This window comes from Cryptomeria japonica, chromosome 5 (assembly GCF_030272615.1).
Source record: "Cryptomeria japonica chromosome 5, Sugi_1.0, whole genome shotgun sequence".
Taxonomy (NCBI): Eukaryota; Viridiplantae; Streptophyta; class Pinopsida; order Cupressales; family Cupressaceae; genus Cryptomeria; species Cryptomeria japonica.
Genome location: NC_081409.1, coordinates 889,449,939 through 889,462,086, shown reverse-complemented (window position 1 = coordinate 889,462,086; position 12,148 = coordinate 889,449,939). Strand labels below are relative to the sequence as shown.

At 34.6% G+C, this 12,148-nt stretch overlaps 1 protein-coding gene across 1 annotated transcript; it reads right to left on the bottom strand.

The window, feature by feature from the left end:
* Positions 1 to 531: 531 nt before the first annotated feature.
* LOC131050553 (amino acid permease 3-like) lies at positions 532 to 8,926 on the bottom strand (the record flags this gene model as incomplete). The annotated part of the gene is made up of 8 exons (XM_057984755.1): positions 532 to 969; positions 2,019 to 2,246; positions 2,337 to 2,473; positions 2,587 to 2,801; positions 3,046 to 3,139; positions 3,454 to 3,687; positions 3,797 to 3,825; positions 8,913 to 8,926. Coding segments are annotated over 8 exons (1,380 nt in total), but the record flags the coding sequence as incomplete, so codon positions are not given.
* Between the last annotated feature and the right edge of the window lie 3,222 nt (positions 8,927 to 12,148).

Below are 12,148 nucleotides of genomic sequence, written 5' to 3'. Positions count from 1 at the left end.
TTAAATAATGATAATATCGTAATATTATCTTTCATCAATCTTTCTTTAAAAGAATAAAAATTGATTCATTATTTTATTGATAAATAAATGTCTATATTTTCATTTATAAAATAGTGAACTAAACATATTCATAATAAAAATATTTGAATAATAAAAATATTTGAATGAAAAAGATCACCAAACAGCAACTTGAAACAAGACAACATAATATAAATCGGCTATGCAACAAGAACAACACTAGATTAAAAAAAGGTGAATCCTAATTCAAATTTCATTTATTATTCCCTTGAAATGATGCAAAGAGAACCTGAAAATTCTTCATTTATGTACGTTGAATACATGCACAATGGATGATGCCCTTCACAGGTGGGAAAATCTACTAATAGATTTTACAGAATCAATTTTTAATCGAGAGAAAGGAGGAGGTTCCTCTTTTGCTCTTTCAAAACTGAAGGTCTCCAAATAAGGTGTGGACTACATCTAGAACCACAAGGCTGTCAAAAAAAAAATAAGGCACCAAAATTTGCATGGGAGGAGCTTTCAGTCATACGTCGTTTTGAAGGGCTTGTACGTTTTCAAATCCTGGACAACACCTTCGATTGCTGCAACTGCAGCTGCTGCCGAGAGAAGGAAACAAACAGCACTCAAGGCCTTCAACAGCAACCATTTTGATGAAAAACGTGGGATCTTTTGTTGAACAATGTACATTTCTACTGGGAAATAGACTGTCAATGGCCAAAATCCTGCTGCCCCCAAGAGTGCCACAACATCGTTGAAAAATGGCAGAAGCATTGAAATAACTGTGGTAGTGACCACAAAAACTGATCTCCAGACCAGTCTGAAAAGACTGAGCTTGTACTTTCCATACTTGGGCAATTTAACATTGTATTCCATTTGGAGAAATATGCTCTCTGGCCACTTCTTGAAGCACCACTTTTCAATAAATGCAAATAGAGGTTGTACAAAAACCTGCAGATAAACAAAACAATTAAAAGTTTGTTGGAGCAATAATTGGAGTTTAAAAGGGTCAGAAATTCAGTGGTAGAGCATTCTAGTAGCAAATGGAAGGTTCTATGTTCGAGTCTTAGCTAGTCCATAAAAAGTTCAACATGGTATTAGAGTTAGACCAAGTTAGGATCCCCAAACATTCTATAAAATGGCTCAAGAAGGGAGTTGGAACACTCTAGAAACAAATAGGAAGTCTTAAATTGAGCCCTAACTAGCCTATAAAAAGCTCAACATGACATTAGAGATAGGTCAGGGTTGGAGCCCCAATAATTTTATAAAGTGGCTTAAAGGGGGTGTTGGAACATTCTAGCCACAAATAGAAGGTCTTAGGTTGAGTCCTAACTAGTCCAAAAAAGCTCATGATGGTATCAGAGTCGAGTCAGACTAGGAATCCCCATCATTCCATAAAGTATCTTAAGGGGGGTGTTGGAACACTCTAGAACCAAATTGAAGGTCCTAGGTTGAGTCTTAGCCAGTCTATAAAAAACTCAACATTATATCAAAGTCAAGTCAAACCAGAAGCCCCAAACATTCTATAGAATAGCTTAAGGAGTGTGTTAAAACACTCTAGAAACAAATAGAAGGTTCTAAGTTGAGTCCTAGCTAGCCTATAAAAAACTCAACATGATATTAGAAATTAAGGTCAAGATAGGAGCCCCAACAATTCCATAAAGTGGCTTAAGGAGGATGTTGGAACACTCAAGCAACAAATGAAAAGTTCTAGGTTGAGTCCTAGCTAGTCCACAAAAAACTCAATATGATATTAGAGTCAGGTCAAGTTACAAGCCCCAAACATTCTATAAAGTGCTTAAAATGAGTGTTAGAAATAAGCCACATTCAGAACAAAGATGGATTGGTCCTAAAAAAAACTGAGATAGCTCAATAGTAAAACACTCCAACAACAAATAAAAGATCCTAAATTCGACTCTCACTCATACATAAAAGCTCAACAATAATGAAGTAAACATTAAGATTTGTGAAAAAAAAACCAAAAAAAAAACCATACATACTTGATAGGCTCCGACGAGGTGAACAATAATGCATATATTGGCAATGTCAATAAGCCAAAATTGCTCATAATAGCCAAATCCAGCTAAAAAGTTGCCTGGAGCATTGTTACCAAATGCCGCATATCCAAATAAACCGCATAACATGTAGAACATGGTGGTCACACTCACTCCAATTGCTGTGGCTTTCTTCATTGTTTGGTTCTCTGCTGGAGGTGATTTTACTGTGTCCTGCACCATATCACAACTTTGAGTCTTCAGAAGTGAAGCAGAAAAAAGAAGTTATGAATCTATAATAGAATGAAGGTTAGGGTGTCATACCTGGATCTCAATTAAAAGGGAGGAGTATGAATAAGCAAAAGCAATATTTCCTAGAGCTCGGAAGACATCCCAGAACTTTTGTGCTGCAGTTACTGTACCTATGGGCATTCCTGTAAGAGTCCCATGGAAGTTTCCTTCTGTGATTTCACATCAAATTATGATAGGTTATGAAAAGGTTTGTGTATTTCATATTAGAGATCACATTTTAAATAATGCAGTTGATATTTGGGTAGACTAAATGAAGGCATACCTGCAACTTTTCCAATAGCAAGGCCAAGTGCTATTGAAGAATAAGTAAATGACATAACCGCAGCAACGATAGAGAGCCACCAGAGCTTGTCAAAGTCAGGTACCTGACATAAAAAAAGCTGTAGGATTCCAAACAAAATCATAAAAGGGTTGTTGTTGGAGTTGCATGGAGCTTCCCTCCCATTTTCATGGAAACAATGTTGCTGCTTGATAGCTCTGAGATTGTCCATCAATGGTCAAATAATTTAATAGCTATGTCATGTAAAATTGTAAAATTATAAAATCAAAATGAAATATTTTTGAATTTGTTTGTGTAGTAATTTTTATCAATGTTTTGGATCAAATTTCATGATCCATCATTAGAAAATAGAATCTAAGAAATACAAAATAGATCATGAATCAAATCTAAAAGCATCTCATGCTAATATATTTTATTTGAAGATTTAGAAAGAAATCTCACGTCATGCTGATAGCTGCAGTGATTGTGTAGCCAATAGAAGTTCCATATAAATTGGCATACTGTGTCAAGCCACATAGCCATATTTGCGTACTTCCTGATATTCAAGAAACAATATTTAAGTATTCAATATTTTTCCAGTACATTATATTTTGACTTTAACAACACTCTCTAAGCTTTAATTTGCATATGTAGCTAATCTGTAATCACGCTAGCTTTTCCACTAAGACCTATCTATTAATGTGATTTCAGATAAGCCAACTAAACAAGTCAAAATCATAGAATATATTGTTTAAACTCACCATAAACTATACGTAAAAATAATAACCAAATTATATATATATATATATAAAGAAAGATATATAAAGAACTAAAATCAGCTTGAAACACCAACGCATTCTCTTCACACACCTAAATTGGCTTTGACTGCATCCATGTAAGTATGATTTCGTTTTCCCTTGACTGGATCAGGAGATCTATAACAGTCTGTGAGTAAGGTGGAGGTATAGAAAGTGACCAAAGAGAAAGCAATGAGAACTAGAGGTCCAATCACCCATCCCAGTTGAGCTGTAGCCCATGAAAGTGACAGAACTCCTGATCCTATTACTGCTGTGATTATATGAGCACTCGCGGTCCATAAGGTGCCTGTATTTCATGTTTACAAATCGTAATTCAGTGTGATTCAAAATGTTGATTCAAAAACATATATAATTGATTCTAAAAACTATCAATTAAAAAAATCAGTGAACCTGACCTGTACGTTTAGACCGTCCATCATCATCACAATCCATTAAAATTGGGAATTTGGTAGGATATTCAGCAGACATATCAGTTGCACTAGGTGTTACTATCTGCAGTGAAGCCATTTGAGGACCTTCTTGATTCATAATGAAAAATCTCCTACTTATTCTGGTGGGCTGTTCTCTTTTCTTTTCAGCTCAGATCAAAAGCTCCTACTTATTCTTGTGGGCTGCTCTCTTTTCTTTTCAGCTCAGATTAGATAGACTGATGATATTGCATGCACACACTCCCCATAGGACTATATATATAAGTCTATCAAGGAGTTATTTGCAGATATCAATGAGTATCAAAATCTAAACAGTTCCATATTTAAATTATGTATATGCTTTCACTGGACTTTTCGATTGCCAAAACATTCCTTACCTAATAATGGGATATTTTGAACAAGAGCTTTCTTACCTAATTATCCAATATTTTGTATTTTCATGTCAAGCTAAGGATATGCTTTGCTCAAAGACCACGCGGTTTCACGTCCAACTCCAAAAGATTTGGCAACATATAAAGCAGGAAGAGGACAACCATCTTATTGAAATGCCAATCAAAATAATACGTCTATCTTTTGGAAAAAGATTGAGAGCAGTGATATTTGCGATTTGTGTAGAATAAAATAAAAATAGCAAATCCACTACAATCTACGCATGGCTACGCTTGATTTGTTTATTGGATTGATATCAAAGTAAATAAAAACTAAAATAGGATCTCGTAAACATCGCAATCAAGGTTCACAAGAACAAGAAATATCTTGATACATGGACAAATATCAGATTTTGGATTCAGTTAGGTTTATATATATAGTTTAATCTTTATAATAAATAATTATAGCTATCAAGAAAGTTAAAGATTAAAAATCTAAGAAAGTTAAAGAATAAAAATCTACTGAAGAATCTTTAACATTATACTATTTTAAAGAGAAAATTAATAACTAAATAAAATATACAATTCCAAACAAGAACAAGAAATAATGATCAAGTCAAATCATAATGAAGAAGTTGAAAAAATAGAAAGATTTATCAATAGGCAAGAACTCTTGTTGATGGCATTCCAGTTATGGTTAACATCAAAGCTTCATTTGACAAAGCAATTCATTAAAACACTGCATTCCTTAGGAATGTGAACAAAAGAAATGGATTCAAAATTTAAAGGTGAATAATCTACTTTACTCATAAATCTTTGATATATTCAAAAGAGAGACCAAGATTATGAAATTCGTCTCACAAGCTTTCAAAAACACAAAAAGGATAGCCCAAGTCTCCATCTAATCGTCGCAATGCTAAATGTCATAATAGAAGGAAAAAATTGAATAGAACCAAATCCATCATATCCAACCCCACCTATCCCAATAGCACCTAGATTGCCCCAAGAAGAATCGTTAGTGCTAATTTTGAAAATTCACAAAGTAGGAAGAGACCATTTGTTGTCTCTAAGTTCAAGAAGATTAGAACTTAAACCAGGAAATGAAATGTAAATGCAATAATTCCTATTATAAAAGTATTGTGGATCCCATGATTAAAAATAAAATGAAATTCAAAAAATGGTAAACAAAATAATGGAGTTACCAAATTTAAATCCCATGATGAAGTACATTTTCTCCAAGGGTTGGGAATATGGTTTCTCAAAATGTCATTTTAATAATCCTACAACATGTACCTATTAGAGATGATTGATTCACTTACATAGTGTGATTTTCCAATGTATAGTTTTTTGGTAAAAACAATGGATTGTGAGGATAACATCTACATTGGAAATTCAATGAAAAAACTTTCCTAAACTCGATGAGAAAAATAAACAGTTTAGATTTAATCTATTTAAAATGTATGGATAAGATTGCAATTACTAGAAATAGTAATTTAATGAAACCATAAAAGTATATTTAAAAATTAGGAGGAAAATCTATTTATTTTGGAATGGTTTTATCTATTTATATTTTTCCCTTCTTTCAAATCACATTGTGACCAGTTGAAACAATATCATCTCAAACAAGAAAGCATAGGAATTTGGTGGAATATAACTGATATTAGGATGCTCTAATCATGTACATAGGAAATGAGTTTATAAAATATGTTAGGAATGCCCCCTTGAGTGAGAAATAAGTTGACATGACTTGGGTGATCTTTCAAAAGGAGAACCAAATTCAAAGAGATTAAATATAGATGGATTTTGATGAGATGGGGATAACGGGGAATGGTTAGATGTATGAAAATTAAGATGTGATGAAACAAAGACATATTGTTTGTAAAGAATGGGATGATGATGAGGATTACCAATTTACTAGGATGATAGAATGGGTGATAAGGATGGTGGACTATATGAAGATTCAATGTAATGAATATAGAGCTCTCTATATCCACTTATGAGTAAGGTTGACCTAAAATCTTCTACAACTCAAGGATCAATTATCCAATATTGAGAAACCCCTAATGGAATATAGGTTACATTCAAATTGTCAACCTAAGGACATATACTTAAAATGGGTCTACACTATATGTGCATTATTGATAATGACAAGTTACAGCAAAAATAATTATAGTAAATATTGTTGGCAACAATAAAGAAGGAAGACTAAGAAGGGGGTGGGGGCAGGGGGTGGATGGGGGTGAATCAGTTGCTCAAACTTTAGCTACAAATACAAATCAAATAAACTGTAGTAATAACAAAGATAAGCAAATTCAAAGCACAACACACAACACCAATATTTTGATGTGGAAAACACAGTTAAGGAAAAAACCACGGTGGGAACCTACCCACAATAAGATGATACTATGTAGTAGTATGTGAAAATATTACAATGGGGAATGCACATGCATTCAAGCACACTACCTAGAGCTCAATGCTCAAAAGGTAATGACCCAAAAGGCTACAACCCTCAGGGAAGTCTCACTAACTTACAACAAGATTCAGACTACAATCCGAAAGGAATGAACTGAAAGAATAGAATCTCCAAATGCCTGATTATAGTTCTGGTTAAGCTCAGATGTTTTCTCTATAAAACCAATCTCTTCTCAATCACAATGTCAAAGGATGAATCCTTGTTCGCACATAAACCTCTCTCTAATAATGTAGACACAACCACTATCATCAAATTACATGACAATATCACCTATTTATACAATTGATCAACCTTGACAATAAGGTCAGCTAAACCCTTAACTCATAGTTACAAAATTACATCACACAATACAAAGAATATACCGGAGGAAATACCGAACTCTGCAAAGCACCAATACAACAAAATAAAACTGCAAACCGAAACATAAGATCTTCCCAATCTGCAATCACCAAAGCAAATCACAGGAATATGTTGACATCAATGACAATAATATATCCTAGCAGTAGCAATGTACAACAATTTCCAACAATCTCCCCCTTTGGCATTGATGGCAACATATGAATGTGAAAAATGGTCAATGCAAAGAAAGAAGATATCTCCAATAGACTCCCCCTAAGATCAGTAATAGATAAAGAATTTTTTCACATGATCTCTCTCCCCCTTTGATAGCAATGCCAAAGATCTCAAACTAGAAAACCAAACTTGCTCTCCCTTAAAATAGAAACATGAATTTCAAGAATCTCTCCCCCTAAAACACAGACTACTCCACTAGAGGAGCAGCGCCAACTCATCAATCCGGATAGAAAGATAAGGCTCTAAGATCCACCGGATTGATGCAACTTAATACATCTAGTTCTCATCAAGAGGGGTGGATACCCCTAACTTGTCTCTCAAATAAAAAAATGTATCTGCAGGCAAAGACTTAGTGAAAATATCAGCAATTTGTTCCTTTGTAGATACATACTCCAACTTCACTTTCTCTTCACTGACTAGTTCTCTCAAGTAATGATATTTGATTCACACATGTTTAGTCTTTGAATGTTGCACTGGATTATTTGACATGTTAATAGCACTGGAATTATCACAGTATATCACAATAGGCTCATCATAGATAACTCTGATATCCTTCAGCATTTTCTCCATCCAAACTACCTGAGTGGAATTTCTAGCAGCAACAATGTACTCAACTTCAGTAGTAGATAAGGGTATTGAATCTTGTTTCTTACTATCCCATGAAACCAATTTCTTTCACAAAAAGAATGCTCCACCAGTAGTGCTCTTCCGGTCATCAACATCACCAGCCCAATCAACATCAGTGTAAGCACATAGCATGAAATCATCATTCCTCGGATACCACAAACCATAGTCCATAGTTCCCTTCAAGTATCTGAATATCCTCTTAATAGTAGTGACATGACCCTCTTTCAAATCATCTTGATATCTAGCAGCCATGCACACAGCATGCATAATGTTTGGCCTAGTCTGAGTAAGATATAGAAGTCCACCAACCATAGATCTATACAAACTATGATTAGCTTTCAGAGATTCATCATTCTTAGACAATTTGCAACTAGTCACCATACGAGTTCCAACAGGTTTGGATTCATCTAACCCAAACTTCTTCTGCAATTCCTTCACATATTTAGTTTGAGATATGAATATACCTTTTCTAGTCTATGAAATCTGCAAACCTAAGAAAAATTTCATCTCACCAATCATAAACATCTCAAATTCTTTTTGCATATCACCAGCAAACTTCATACTCAAGTTATCATCTCCTCCAAAGATAATATCATCAACAAAGACTTCAACAATCAAGATGTTATCATTCTCACTCTTAAAGTACAAATTACAGTCAACAACACCTTTATTGAATCCCAATTTCAATAAATATTTATCTAATCTAGCATACTAGGCTCTAGGGGCTTGTTTTAATCCATAAAGTGCTTTCTTCAGATTACATACCATGTCTCCATCATTTGATAATGAAAATCCATCAATTTTCTCAATGTATACTTCTTCCTCAAGATCACCATTCAAAAAGGCAAATTTGACATCCATCTAATATACCTTGAAATCTTTATAAGCAGCAGATGCAAGCAACAGTCTAGTAGCTTCAAGTCTGGCCACCAGAGCAAAAGTCTCCTCATAATCAATTCCTTATTTTTGAGAATATCCTTTGCATAACAGTCTTGCTTTATTTTTTACAACTTCACCGACTTCATTCATTTTGTTTTGAAATACCCATTTAGTACCTATAACATAATTATCTTTAGGTCTAGGCACAAGCTCCCAAGTGTTATTCTTTTCAATCTGATTTAATTCTTCTTCCATATCTCTCATTCAATTTTCATCTTTATAGCTTCAACAATATCTTTAGGTTCAACTTTAGAAATCAAACATACTTCTTCAACAGCTAACCTTCTTATATTCATCACACCTTTATTTTTATCACCAATAATTTAATTTTCAGAATGATTCAATCTTACCTACCTTGGGGTCTTTTGATTGTTCTAATTCTCGGGTTCCTGCACATCTTCACCGACAGAAGCAATATCCAGATTAACAGTCACTACCAGATCATTCTGCTTTGGTTCTTCATTCTGAATAGGGTTTAGAATAATATGTTGACCATCATTATATCTGCATGCTCTAATCTCATTTCCAAGGTTCCCATCCACCTTCACTTTTGCACTTTCCACTATCTTTCTCGGTCTCTTATTGTAGCACTGGTAAGCTTTGATCTTTGTATAATATCCCAAGAAGATTCCTTCATCACTTCTATCATCAAACTTTCCTATATTCTCATCTCTCTTGATGTAACATTTGCTACCAAATACTCTAAAACATCTCACAATAGGAACATGACCAAACCATAACTCATAAGGAGTCTTACCGATATCACCTTTAATATGAACTCTGTTGAATGTGTAAACATAGTGCTAATAACTTCTCTCTAGTAGAGTTTTTAGAATATTTCCTTCAATCAGCATAGTCTTTGCAGCATCCAAAACAGTTTTGTTCTTCCTTTCAACAATCCCATTCTGTTGAGGGCTTCTAGGAATAGATAATTGTTGGTATTTTGGTATGGTTTTGTCATTGATGTCAACACCTACTAAAACACTAGCACTTTGGAGATCCGGCAGCACTCACTGGCAAGCAAGTAACTATTGCATAGTTACTGGTATATGGTTCACCGACAGGATATAATGATCACCAACACTTCGAATGATATGGAAGACACTTGGTAATGTCAAAGACATCGTGTGGATACTTTGTTTTGAAGAATTAATCATTGGTATAATCATATTTGCATATTTTCTTTTACCGGCAAATAGGTCCAGGCTTACCTAGGGTTACACTGGCAGGTTTATCTTTTCCAGATCAGCATGGCACGCTATGGAGATGATTTATTATTGTTGTAAATGCATTAAGTTGACATGTTTAATCGGTTATTACATCGGATATTATATTGTTTGTAAAATGTTTTATTGTAATATCTTGTAGAGCCGACCTACTAAAATTGGTCTTAGGTTATGGTATAAATGTAAGATCTTATTTGTAAGATCGAATGTGGAATGCGAAAAAGAATTAAGTGAAGGTATATGCAAGATTAAGAAGAGCTATACATGAAGACATCATTTGAAGGTGAAGCTAGGTTTTTGTGGAAGCATATCAGCATTACACCAGTACTAAATCCAACATATGAAGATGTTATTTTGTGTAGTACATTCTTATTGGATTTAACCATCCAACTATAGTCAATGTGACTCCCATTTTGTGATTGAGCAGTGAGCTCTAGGCTATTGGCCTTTCTGCATGTGCAGACCCCATTTATGTACACTTACTATCTGTAGCAGTATCATCTAATTGTGGGTAAGCTTTCCCACCGTGGTTTTTCCCCTTACAGGGTTTCCACGTACAAATATTGGTGTTATGTGTTGTGGATGACTTTGTGCTTATGTTTCATGCATTAATCTTTACCGGTATAGCAATTAACTGTTAACACTGTCTACCGGCATACTTAACTGGTTTACCGATATTAAGCATTAAGTTGATTAAGTTGTTTTTGGTTTGAATTTATCTAACAACTGATTCACCCCCCCCCTCTCAGTTGTCTCTGGGACCTAACAATTGGTATCAGAGCCTAGTCCTCTTTTATAGAAGTTTAACAACTTGAGGAGATCCAATGACTACTAATTATTTTAGGAAGGACAATCCTATACTTAATGGAACCAACTATGGGGTATGGAAGATCAAAATGGAGACACATCTGAATTGCATTGGTAAAGACATCTGGGAAGTTACAAACAATGGTTATACTGTTGTTGTAGCTGGTCAGACCACTCCAACTACCTTAGCTAAAGATGAGGAGAATGATTGCAAAGCAAGAGAAGCACTTCTGAGCACTTTATCAGATCAACAAATCATGGGATTATCGGATAGGTCTACTGCTAAAGCTATTTGGGATCATTTGGAAACACTAAATGAAGGAGATTCCACAGTCAAGATTGCAAAACTTGAAAGCTTCCGAGTCAGGTATGAACATCTGAAAATGGAAGAAGATGAAAGGATTTCTATTTTTATGGAAAGAGTAAATGAAATTGTTTTGGGTATTAAATGTTGTGGAGGAACCTTGAGTGAGGATGAAATTGTTTCAAAAATCTTAAGAGGATTGCCACCGGCATATAAAATGAAGGTTACTACTATAAATGAGTTGAGAACAATGCCTAATACATCAGTAACTAGGGATACATTGATTGGAAAACTTTCAGCTTTTGAAATTGAGGAATTTGGTCATGTTGCTACTATAAAGACAGATTTGGCCTTTAAAACATCAACATCATCTGCTCCATCATTTGACAAATAAGATTGGAAAGCCTTTTATGCAAGAGAACTTGAGGAAACTAGGAAGGAGAATGAATAACTTGAAGCACTATTTGCAAGGAAAATGCCTAAAGGTCCAGTTGGAAGTAAGTATGAAGGTAAAGCACCTTTTAAATGTTTGAACTGCAATAAGATTGGTCATATGGATTCGAGATTCCCTGATAGACATGCTAGACCAAGAGAAGAAGCTAGAAGAACATACAAGCCTAATCCTGAATATCAGAGATACAGATTTAAGAAGAACAAAGACAAATCTTGTTACATTGTTGATGAAGGTATGACCGATGATTCTGATGAGGATCCAGCAGACAATGGATGGGTTTTGTTGCTATAACAGAAGATCAACCGGCACCTACTGCTCAACCGGTAGAACAAGCCCTAGTAGCTAAAGTTGAAGTAAAGGATGAATGGATCATTGACTCAGGATGCTCACATCATATGACAAGAGACAAAGGTAAATTCTTGAACTTTCAAGAATACAATGAAGGTTTAGTAAGATTTGGAGATGACAAAGCCTGTTCAATCAAAGGTAAGGGTACAATATCTCTTGATGGTAAGCATAACACTGACAATGTCTAATATGTTGAAGGA